At 32.7% G+C, this 12,653-nt stretch overlaps 1 protein-coding gene across 8 annotated transcripts in view; it reads right to left on the bottom strand.

Annotated features, from left to right (window-relative positions):
* Positions 1 to 125: 125 nt before the first annotated feature.
* Positions 126 to 12,653, bottom strand: part of LOC111511120 (proton-coupled amino acid transporter-like protein pathetic) — a 22,243-nt gene continuing 9,715 nt past the window's right edge. For 4 of the 8 annotated variants that reach the window (XM_023167134.2, XM_023167132.2, XM_023167133.2 and 1 more), the window contains exons 2-9: positions 6,438 to 6,494; positions 6,173 to 6,286; positions 5,648 to 5,798; positions 5,059 to 5,180; positions 4,115 to 4,199; positions 3,005 to 3,236; positions 1,575 to 1,803; positions 126 to 927 (exon numbers count right to left, since the gene is read on the bottom strand). In XM_023167134.2, the coding sequence (XP_023022902.1) occupies positions 522 to 927; positions 1,575 to 1,803; positions 3,005 to 3,236; positions 4,115 to 4,199; positions 5,059 to 5,180; positions 5,648 to 5,798; positions 6,173 to 6,286; positions 6,438 to 6,487 (1,389 nt within the window). In that variant the 5' untranslated portion in view covers positions 6,488 to 6,494 and the 3' untranslated portion in view covers positions 126 to 521. Of the gene's footprint in view, positions 928 to 1,574; positions 1,804 to 3,004; positions 3,237 to 4,114; positions 4,200 to 5,058; positions 5,181 to 5,647; positions 5,799 to 6,172; positions 6,287 to 6,437; positions 6,495 to 6,978; positions 7,081 to 7,971; positions 8,351 to 10,055; positions 10,206 to 12,653 lie in introns of those variants that run through there. The other 4 variants (XM_023167135.2, XM_023167129.2, XM_023167136.2 and 1 more) reach the window with 4 other exon arrangements.

The following is a 12,653-nucleotide window of genomic DNA, read 5'->3' as shown; positions in this document are numbered from 1 at the left end:
ATTACCCGAATGCTTATATAATCTTTTGTTTGACCCGTTCGCCATACAAAAATAGCCTAGATGAAGTATTATATACATTAAGACAATTACATGTAATTATCTATTCTATCGATTAAAACTCTGTGTCAGGAAATATCATTTATCTCGATAATAGATATATTTCAATAATATCTAAAAACTAAATATGTTACAAAATTTACATTTCACCCGATTAACATAACAATTTTAAAATATCGCAGTCATGGGATGTTTTCAAAACATCATAATACTATGTAATAATAATAATGAATCGTCATATTTGTAGTTCAACTATTGCGATGTCTTCTTTAAGCTATTGAGAAAATAATAAATAACACTTGAATTTTCCCAAATTATTTTTGGGTTAAAATATGTTCTAGCATAAATTGGTCTTTTTGTAACAATGAGCAGATCAACAATAGCCGAAGAACTGTGAAGTTGATTAGCATTCGTTTTTCACAAGAGGCTGTCGACAATTACTTTATCCTCTGTATTATAGAAAACTAGTCTTTAATGAAATTGAGTAGAGCGTAATAGGTGCCAGTGACGAATCCAAACAAAAAGAAAACCAGCAATAATATATCCTTCATCAGTATCCAGTTCCACCTCCCCCAATTCTTCCAGTTCACGATTATGTCTAAAAGAGACGGGACGAAGAGGCCGAGAGTGGAAAAGAAGATGGCACCCAGTAGGTCAATGAGAGCCCCCAAGCGATCGCCTGCTGCCGCAGCAACTCCGACGATGAAGGTTACCGTGGCAGTCCTCAAGGCGATCTGAGCCAGGTTTTGCTTTTCCTTGGAGATATGCGGTTTCAGCCTCCTCCAGGTGATGTCTATCGGCACGTAGTACTGCAACATGAACGTGAAGAAGATGGCCGTCGAGATGCAGGCTTGGACGGTTTGCGCTAAACTGAGGAAAGATATGTTTTTTTAGTTTTTTGCAATTATAATCAGACAAAATTTGGTCCAAACGTTTCAGCCGTCATCTTCAGTGTCGTGGTCGAAGTACTCTTCTAGACGTGTTAACTGATAGTTTCACTTTTCTCGTCAAGAAGAGTACTTCGACCACGACACTGAAGATGACTGCCGCAGTTGCAGTCGAATCGTTTGGAGATATAACCAAAGAAGACCACGGCAAAGACATTGAAAACATACGTCTATCATTTCTTATATTAACCTATAAATAACCAAAATAACAAGAATAATTTTGAATAATGAAAAACTGGAATTATACTTCAAAAATCTGTTGAAAGGTATAAATTTCATCGAAGATAATAACACTAACAAAACCGACGAAGAAATGGAAATATTACACAATAACAGAAAAATACATGAAAGAATTTAATTCGGTGAAGCTTGAGTTGAAATGAAACAAGGATAAACCAAAAATAAATTCATAGTAATAAATCAATTACAAGTTTTTATTAACCAGGTCTAAATAAGAAGAAAATGAACTTTCAATGCTACTAAACTCATAGCACTAAACTCGCAATTGAGGAAGATCGAAGAAGAAATGAGACTAATATGGAGATGATAACCAGTCTCAGAAATACTCACACGTCCTGCGAGGGCAAGTTCTGCGTGATGGTAGCTTCCGTTTTATCCCCGTAGGCCAAATAACCGCAGAGTCCCACCATCGTGTAGAAGGTCACAACCATGGTCATGGCAGTGTTCAGGACACCGGGACATCCGATAAACGAGTTGTCGGTCATGGAATTCTCCACAGGCATAATGGTCCCGATGCCTTCCATCGCGAATACGACGGTGCTGAAGAACGACGGAATTCCTACAAAGTGAGAGATTCATTCGCCTGTGAAATGATCATTTCAAATTCAATTAATTGAAAGGTGGAGCGAGCCCCACTTATATTTGGTGATATAGAAAAGGTTACCGATTTCTATCTCTTATTGGAACAGATCTACGCGCATGACTTGCAGGATGCTTTTTCTAATATTTGTATTGCCTTGCGAATTTATTCTACGCTTCCTACTACATCCGCAAACTGTGAGGAAGTTTTAGCAAACTAAAACTAATTAAAAATTACTTGCGATTCTCTATGAGACAGGAACACTTATCGAGCTGGCAATCTTAGCGATAGAAAATCGAATGCCACAGTTGAAATATGACAAGGCCATAAATTTATTTGCTGAACAAAAAGCTCGAAGAGTAAAATTGTAATTCAAAATCACAATATGCAATAATTTATTTAATTTTTATTTTTTCATACATACTTTTATTGTGAATCATATCCTGTGCTAAGTATAAATTATATATCCAAGACGTTCATGTTTTATATATTTGTAAATAAATAGGCTTAACACAGGAAGAACAGCGATGAATGCATTATATTTCTGGAAGGTCTGATAGCTGAAATTATAAAGGTATTAAAAGAAAAAATAAATATAAGTGAGCTGGGGTGGCATTTTTCAGTTTTTGCCCCTCCTAAAAAATATAACAGCAATTGTTTTGTGCGCACCGTGACAACTATCATAACCTTACAAACCGAACATTATCAATTTGTTTAATTGTTAATATTTTTCTTAATTTTCAGAATATTTCAGAAGTTATTTTGTCATTCCGGGTGAAAATGAAAATCGAAACTAAAAAAAAATCGATCCAGTCTTTCTTGAGTTATAAATGGTGTAACTAAAATGATTTCGCGACTTTCATATGTCGATACAATTTAATAATAGTAGTAATATGATAATCCCTATTTGATTGAATTTCTGGAATTTATTATAGTAAATCTCAGTTCAAAAATGTTTGTCGACAAGTTTACTTACTTCTGCATATACATATATCTCGCACAATTTATACGAGAAAAAATAAATAGAATTTATGAATCAGCGTTTACCTAAAAGAGAATGATATAGCGAAAAACAGTATTTCTATCAAACTCTGATTGTATCGTTATATCAACCGCAATGTCTTCACTTTTGCGGTCATTATTTGGTCCATTCCCACAACTTCTTTATTGAAATACGTACCGGACAATCCCGTCGCAAGTTTCCTGTCAGACACTTGAACGTCTTTCAGTTCTCTGAACATGTAGTAGGCGGTAATCCCGAACGCCGTCACCATAGTCAAGTTGGCTATGAACGAGAAGGGCACGAGGTGTTTCAGCTCTCTGATTTGGCAGAACAAAATCAGCAGAATGAGGAGGACGACTTTGAAATATTGGCCCCAATCTGCCGCTGGTGGATGGTAAAATGCAACTAGCTGAAAATAAATATTTCTTTTAAATAATTCCGTCCATCGAGAAAACATCATTCGCGATTATTTTGTCGACCAAAAAATTACTTGTGTTTGAAAGTGGGCAATTACTTTTGCCGCACCATAACGGTTTCTTTTTCAATAAAAGCTTACTATTGCAATTATATTTTTTAAACAACATCTTTTATTAGAGATTTCATGTTATACTGCAAATTGATTTGCTTTTATGGTGAATATCAATTTCAATAAAGAGTACTCCTAAAAACATACCCTTTCAATTTAGTACTTAGTAGTTTTATAATAGATGAGAATAATATTTATTTTTTATCATTTATAATTGATCCTAATTTCAGTAGGATACAATCTACTATATACAATAGTAATAATAGACATTGTAATGAACTTCAATTGGGTTGATGATAAGCAAATTTTGCCCTAGTCAACTGTATTTGCAAATTAAAAAAAATATCTATTCAGCATGCTACTTGATCATCAATGACATTGTAATATTATTGTCATACCACGATTTTGTAGGAATCACCATATTTGTCAAAATATAGCGAAATAGTCATGTTATATACAGTTATTTTGAAATATATTGATATATGGAGAAATTCTCGAAAACAGTTTTTGGATTATTACTTTACTCATATAAAAGAAATGCTCATTGAACGATAAAGTTTCATTCAGCTCCATGAAACCCAAGCACTTGAATTGATCAATGAATTCAGTTCTAGTGCATTCTTCTTAGAAATTGAATTGATTTGATGCTTTGAGGTATAGTTATTATCGCTGCCCTAGTTTCATAGTATCTGAGTTGACACTGTTGATTGTGAATCATTCAGTTTATTAGTAACGCAGTACCTGACCTTAAAGTGCCTTACCTTGGTGATGGATTCCGATATAAATACTATGTACACGGCATTACCCACAAAGTGGGTGAGTGTTAGAGCTACTTCCACGAATATCCTGAAAAACAATATCGATTCAGATTGCAAAATGTAAGAATACTGTTCACTAGTAATGGATACATTCGTAAAATATATTGGATGAAAGGGGAAATCTACGTACCTATGCTTTCAAACACACAAAATAAAAGTCTAGCCTGTTTGTTCAGAATTTTTCAACTAATGTACTTAAATACAAGAAAACAATTCTTGGTTTTTTTAATTGTTCCGTAATAAACTACGTTTTTACTTCGATTCAAAAACAGAAAATAAAAGTGTAAGATTTATTATTTGACTTTTTGTACTCAAGAGAACCTTTTTTAATTCAGTATTCAAGTTTCAAGTAGATGCTCCCATTACTGACATTTTTCCTAACACTATATATTTTTTGAATTGAGTGAAATATTTCTACGAAGTTCAAAAAACAAAAAGAACGGTAATCGAGATGATGAGACATAATAATATTTATTTTGAATTCGTCTGATTTTTGTGTTGCGCGATCTAGATACGCAAAAACATTAAATATTTCAATTCGAAACATTAATTTCTCCCAACTTTTTAAGCAGCACTCAACAAATGCCATCAAAAACAAATAGTTCCCTGGATAATGCCACGACTGGTATAGAATTACATCCGCCAGCATTTGCCAAATGAGGGAAAGGTATTTATTTACTCAATTTATGGATGAGTCAGCTACATTATCAGTTAAACTCCTCCAAGTGAACAAACACCCTATATTATTATTATTATTAGTCACATCCAAAAAAAAATATCACTTTTCCAATATTCAAATGATGAAATTGAAGTGAAGTCAATTTAATAAAAATTAATTTTCTATGCGGTATATTTCCTAGTAACAAACGAAACAATATTTTTCTTACTTTGCAAAATTTGACCAGCTCCGAAGTCCTTTCGGTCCATTCTCAAAAACGACTTGGGCCGTTTCTGCAAAACCTAAGCTGGGAGTTTTTGTTTCTTTGCATACTTTCTGCGATGCTGAAACCTAAAATATAGCTAGTTCTACGTGAAACAAATTTCAACTGATAATAAAATAAAATACGTTGTTTCTTTATTCATTCAGTTTTTAAAATTTCAAATTTCATGCTGGACAATAGCGATTTTATTTTCGAAACGACATTGATTTTCTATAGTTTTCATTTCTGGCCTCTACTAACGAATTATATTATTAGAGTCACAAACATTCTTAATTAAAACAAAGGTATATTTTTCTCAACTATAGAATTCTCGGTAAAAATTTTGACTACAGTTCAAAAATGCTGGAACTTTCACTAACTTTATTTCAGCCTCAGTTGAATATTTGATGTGCAACCCTGGAAAATATTACGAACACAAGAAAATTACCATTAAGGTATTTTGATTACTCGTGTTAGGCTCTACCAAGTCAAACTTTTGAATTGTTACATTATGTTATTTCTAATTGCAGAAAAATAACAAGAAAGCGAGACTTACCAAAAGTTGAACGGTATGAGTGCAAATGAATCCAATAAAGATCGTTCCGAAAATTCCCACCAACAATCCTGCGTTCATGAAAGCTCTGGGTATAGCCAGTAGCCCGCTTCCTAAAGATCCCTTGAGGATGTGGATGAGGGCGCCGGAAAAACTAGAGAAAAAATGTGTTGAAAGATGATGGTAAGTAAAATTATAATATTTATTTGTTTCTTTTTGAAAAACGGAATTCGACGGAGACAAATTAGCCAATAGTGTGTTTGTCTAGTATTGCCTGATGTAAAATTTCCTTTAGGTAAATTGCTCGGGAGCATGAAATCAGATACCCTTCCAGTATAGTTTCAATATAGTTCAATCTACGTAATTGTGTTCTCATTATGCAATTGACTACATCGGCGTAACGGCAACGTGCAGACCTTGTACTTTAATACGAAGCCTTGTTTTCTGTTTTCTCTTGAATTTTTTTCAAAATAGAAAAAAATTAACATATGTTTTTCATGTAATTTTGATTTTTAGTCATCAACTTACGTATTGGGGTGTTGCAGAATTCGATGCTCGTAAGGATTATATACTTTATCCAAACTGATTGTGCTTTCCATGCTGAGTTTTGTAGATATTTGATCATTGTTGGCTAAGGTGGTTCTAGAAAAAAATAGAAGATCTAATGATCAATTTATTCAGGATAAGATCTCATCATGACTTTTATAATTTGTTTTCAATAATTCAACAAATCATATGATACATATTTAATACTCGTATATCCATTAAAATTATGTTATTTAAAATTACTTACGTAGATTTGAAATCATCTGTAGATGGAAAGGTGTGTTTTTTCTTCGTCATTTCAAATCTGCACAATGAATGAAAATATTAGTAATCGATACCCAATTTACATTTCTTCGATATTTGAACGAGTTGTGAAATAAAGAAAAATCTTTGTATCAATGTTCGTTCAATTATCGACATATCTTCCAAATCTTTGACGAAAAGAAGATCTGGTTTGACGAAATTGAATCTTTAAATTTTTAACAATTTCTGAATTGCTTTCTTATTTTCTTATACTTTGTTCAAGAGACTTTTTGTATATTTTATTTCACAATTTTTTGTTCTTGATTTAAGATTTCAATTGTTGATTTGTACGCAGTGTTAGGGCAGATGACACCGAGGCAGACGACAACAAGTTGCATGACCAGACATCAATCAGGGCATTACAGAATCGCGCCTGATTGATGTTTGTGCATCGTTAATGTTTACAATTAATTTACAATTGTCGTGTGATGCAACTCGACTAGCGTATACGAGTAAAGCGATAACGTCGACTGAAATATACATACCTACAGACCGAGGAGTGAAAGATAATGATACGCCTTGTGCAACTATTCGCTTTTAATAATAGTACTTTATGAGGTTTTCTTATGTCTTGTCCTTCCGCTATTTTTTACCAATTTGTTGAAAAAAGATACTGAAGATTGTGAAATACGGCGATTATTAGAAAGTACATATGTGCAGTAGCACGGATTTTTTAATTCGAGACATTTCGATATCGATAAAAGCAATCATTTTTTTTATTGTTAAAAAATACTTGCTCACAGAAATTGGTCAACTGGTCAATTTCGCTTCACAATTGTTTTCCTTCGCACATATCGCACTATTTACTGGAAAATTTATTTTCTTATCAAAGTCACGTTTGAGTAGTAAACAGCAATATGTTACAATAAAGAAACATCACCGGAGTATAGGAAAAATGAATTAGGTGTCCCTCAGAAATCCATTCTTCTTCCTATGTTATTTCTCATCTATATCAATGATTTAGTTTTTTTCGGCAGTAAATCAACGCCAATGCACATGATTCTTCCAATATTTCATTTTGTTCCTCGATTTCTTCAATTTCATCCATGGTCGTTGTTAAAGCGAATTCGCGAACACAAAAAACCGACGTTGTTTATAATATTGTTGTGATATTGTTAGCTGTTCCATGCTAACACGATGTTGGATTTTTTCTGTAGAACGGGGTATGTTCTTTCCTTGGAATTAAAATGTAATCTTTCAGCGGGATTACGAAAAGTGTTGAACGACACACGGCCGATACGCTAATAACGGATTCGGTTGTTATACAATATTCAACCTCATCTGTTATTTGCTACAACTGGCTGGTAACGTTAAAAAACTATGTTTTATTTCTACTTGTGACATTTGACATTTTGCATACAGCCTGTACTGTCTAAAGGTAATAAATGATATTCTATTCTAACACCTCATCCTGAAATCATCGATCCCTCCATCTATTACATCAAACAAAAGAAGACTATTTTGAAATTTATAAATACCTGTAACTTCCTCGAACTGTTTCAAAACTAAGCACAGAAAAGCGCGCACAACACCAGTCCGGGACTCGCAGTGCTGTCAGCGATGAAAATCCTCGGAGGAAAAACCTCGATGTGTGCGAAGAGCGCATAAGGCTTTCATTGCCATAACCTAACCTTGATTTTTATTATTCCGTCTCTGGAATATGAGATTCGCTCGGTACGAGTGAATGGTATTGAAAATTGTCGAGTAGGCGTCCAATATAGAGCGAAGTTATAGGCCTGGCAGACGAGCAAAGAAAATTTGGAATCAATCCTTATTCGAATTTGAGAAAAGACGTGTTTGAAAACTTGATGTATCCCAACAAGCGATATCGAATTTCTATCAATGCAAAAGTATAACTTGAAACGAAGTTTTACATAAATTGTGGTTTCTCATTGAATTATGAACAATCTGTGAAATGAGCTTTCCGGTTTTCAAATTTATTATAAGGCTTGTTTATAAAAACTCAAAAAATACCAACAGATTGACACTGAATAAATCTAGGGAAATTTTGTAGCTTTTCAAAAAACAACGGCCAAAACATGCTACACATAATAAAAAAGTTGCCGATTTATATAAATTTTATTTCTGTTGAACAACTTCTTCATTTCAATTATATTGGTTTATTCAATAACATAATAACATAATAACATACTCACATATTTTTTGCGAATTTAAATATATTGAATATACCAAACCAGAAGTGTTCTTTTCATTCTGGGATATATTTATTATGATCAAGTCATCCATTTATCGTAATTGGATGATAAGAAAATGAAATGAGTGAAAATGGTATCCATTTGAATCGACAGAATTATTCATACGCCTTTGTAGGTACGTGTGAACTTTCGCATTTGAAAGAATAGATTCTCCACATGTATGTCGGCGGGGTTCCATTCTTTTTCCATCTGTTTGAAGTTTCATGGAATGTCGAATTCATTATATCTGTTTTATTAGCAAGATAAAAATGTATTGGTAATTATATTATCAGATTTGATTAAAAACAAACACATTTCATTTATAAAATCATTTATTTCATTATTAATTCATTCTGATTTAAAAAGTTTCCATTAATAATATTTTTTATTAAATGTTTATATTGTAGAAAAACTAGTATGCCTAAATCGCTTGGAAATCTATTTTTCTTACGTACAGCTCGTATTTATTACCACGCAATCTACCACCAATTGGAATTATTTAAATCATTAAAATCTATTCTTTCATTGTTCCGTGCTGTGCTCTGCAAGAATTTATTTGAGTAGTCTCACTTTCTTCACATTGCATTTTTTTCCAAATATTTTCATTAGCTGTTCCAAAACTATATTATCGAACACCGAAAATAAATCACTACTTGACAAATTTTCGTGATTTAGCAATATCTATCAGAAGAAAAGTTTCGACAGCCCGGACTAATCCATCAGCTAAAGCAGATCAGCTGTTTTATTAAAAAAATACCAATTCCAGCCATTACCATGGAAATATTTACTTATGCATAATTCATTGCGACTTGTGAAGATAATTCATGGCAGGCACTCGTTCAATTTTATATGGCCGTATGGCGCATATCTTGGTTTCAAATGAAAATAGAATTTGCGATAAACGTTTATTAAAAAAAAACTCGGAACTCTTTCCAAAAATTATAACAATTGGCATAATATCTGAAGTTTGTGTTGAAAAAAAGCGTTTCAACTTTTTATTGGTAGGTGAATGTTTCTGTTCTTCTGCTAAAACGAATCAATAATCGTTTAGAACAAAATTATTAATACCTATTTCATCATTATCGTAGCGGAAATTTTTTTTTTCAAGTTCCGAAATAGTTACAAATACAATAATCCAAATTTGATAAAATATAACCTTTCAGCCATTTACCGTCCGAAAATTTTGGTGTACAATTTTTAGGGCAGGGGTTGAAATGAATATTTCGGTAAACAAAATTGAGATATACTCGTATCAGATCAAAAATAAACCACAATTTCTTCACATTTCCCGACAACACTACTTCTGAAAAGGTTTTGCTACCATCAGACCGTGAGTGAATTATTATAAAAAAATCAATTTTATTTACCTCGTATTCGAAAATATATCCAAAATCGAAAACACCAATCAAACCAAAATCGACGACGTTCACTTAAAAACAACCCGACCGAAAATGCAGTGATTTTTTGTAAACAAACCTGTTGCATGCACACTCAGTGGTTACAATGCCGACTCACTTGCTCGTCGAGGCAAATGATTTGTAATTTTACTCACTTTCGATGATCTTGACCTAAAACCGTCTATCGCGACATTGGTAAATATATTTTTGTCAAAGAACCAAGAAGTCCTTGAAAAGTGGGGGCATGTCTAACACTAGTTGAATTCCTTGCATCAATCTGCCCACAACAGAGATTGTTGAGTGCAATGTCATGTCCAGCTTCAATTTTTTTTTCGATTCTTGGATGAAATCATTCATCTTCTCAGTGTGGCAAGTTCTGTATCTTTCTGATAAGGGTAGATTTTGATTATATGGGAAAATGAGGTTCGGCAAGATTTTTTAGATGCCAACATTAATTAAACTAAATAAGAATAATTCATATTTATAAGTAATATAGTTTTTTCTTTATGTTGAGATTGTAAAAAAATGTTTCATTGAAGGGATGCTATCTAGATATCATTACGTCGATTTTGAACAGGTTCTTCGGAGAACGTCAACGATTGTTTTTCTTCTAATTTCGATGTATCCGCCCCATGGCGAAATTGTGCACTCACTCTTATGTCTCAAGTATCTATTTTTATCTAAGCAAGATTATTTCATATTTTCAATATCTCACTTTCTTCTATTGTTCTACCCATTTTTTTTTCGTTTTTTTTTCTGTGATGTCTGTGATTGCGTGCTCTTGTCTTCGCTGCATATATTTGTTTAATGTTGCTCTGCATTTAGTCCGATTATGATTATATTCGTCATTTCTCCGTCTACATTCAAGATTACCTCATTCCTAGCTATATCATCGACGTACCACAATTCTGGAATTTTTGTCCTTTTCATTTTTAAATATCCCACCAAAATCAAGTATTCTTATATAAGTTTCGTAAAGTGTAACTCGTATGAAAACAAATATTATAAAATAGGTATAACTATGGAATTCGTATTATGGGTGGTAATATTGAAAAGACAAAAATTTCACAACCATTAAGAATCAATTACAAGATATAGTACAGGTAAACGATATAGTGCAACCTAGCACGACCAGCTGTCAAAAGCATATAATTAAATAGGAGTTCTAAAGCTTCATATCCTTTTTGTAACAAACATTAATATTAAAATACTTTAAATAAAGGAAAATTAGTTGCATCATATATATATATATATATATATATATATATATATATATATATATATACTACGTGATAGGAGATCTTAATGAAATGAGAAATGAAAATTTCTATTTATTTTACCACTTTTATTTTTTTATAAAACTGGTAACAAACATAGAAATTTTCATTTCTCTTTTCATAATAATGAATTTATCTTCACCAATGATATGGAAATGTCCAATTTCTATATAGTCTTTTTCAACTAAAATGACTTTTTTAATCCTTTTCTGTCAGTCTTCTTAGGTAATATTAGATACTTCTTCTTTAACTAGCTCTATTATCTTCTTATCAAATTTTGGAAAATTATTTTTACGCCTGATGCTGTCTTCTAATTTCCTCCAAATCAACTCGATGGGATTGAAAACACAAAATTAGGGGAGAAGTCTCAGTATGGTGTGTCCATACTTTTCAGCAATACTCTCAAGGGCATACACTTTTTCAAATGTTTTTGTCTGTAAAACTTCAAGTGGTTGGTTTTTGGTATAGTTATCTTCAAAATACAAATTGTTATCCATTAAAAAACTTTGTATTTTATCTTTCCTCGAATTTTTGTTCGAAACTTTGATGAGCTGTCGCGAATGATAGGAAGCGTTGTCAAGAACTATTACACTATTTGCATCCAAATTTGGGATCAATGTGTTTTCAAACCATTCCTCAAAAGTATTAGCTTCCCTGTTCTTATGACAGTCAACATTGCAGTTCTCAAGTATTTTTCCACATAATTTCGAAGAACCAATCTTGAGATCTAGATTCTTATATACATTGAAACATACTCTCTGTGCTTCAATATTCAAATGCATCCGAATCTTATTCACTGGTATCTCTTATTCACATTGTTCACCATCGCTATTGGAATCACTACACAGGAAAAAGTCTGCGTTGTTATCACACCCGTTATTACTATTAGTACTTGTCCAAGGACGCCACATTTTAAACAAATAACAAAAATTTTAAGTAATTATAACTGCGCCAATATCGAATTTTAACACTCATATCGGGATCAGTTCTGAACTGAACATTGACATCACGACGGCTCGCATTTTATTCGTCACCGTAACATAACTTCAAAATTTAATTTTATGACACTTTAGCCAATCATAAAACTCGGTTAGTAAAAATCATCCAATACGAACCGCCAATTCTTCAGCCCAAGTGGACTAGTTGGCAGCGGCTTTATTTCTTTGTATTGGTTTTTTGGCCTTTGAGGGCGCCGATAGCTTTAAGTATTCACAATAAAGATTACTTCGACTATACACTTCAGAGTCCTGCTATGAAAAAAATCACAACAATGAAGCATTGTTTCGTTTCG

Source organism: Leptinotarsa decemlineata, unplaced genomic scaffold, assembly GCF_025532065.1.
Source record: "Leptinotarsa decemlineata unplaced genomic scaffold, Ldec_3_MD MMD2_tig00026328_RagTag_RagTag, whole genome shotgun sequence".
NCBI classification, from domain to species: Eukaryota; Metazoa; Arthropoda; class Insecta; order Coleoptera; family Chrysomelidae; genus Leptinotarsa; species Leptinotarsa decemlineata.
This window is presented reverse-complemented; position numbering and strand designations above follow the sequence as displayed.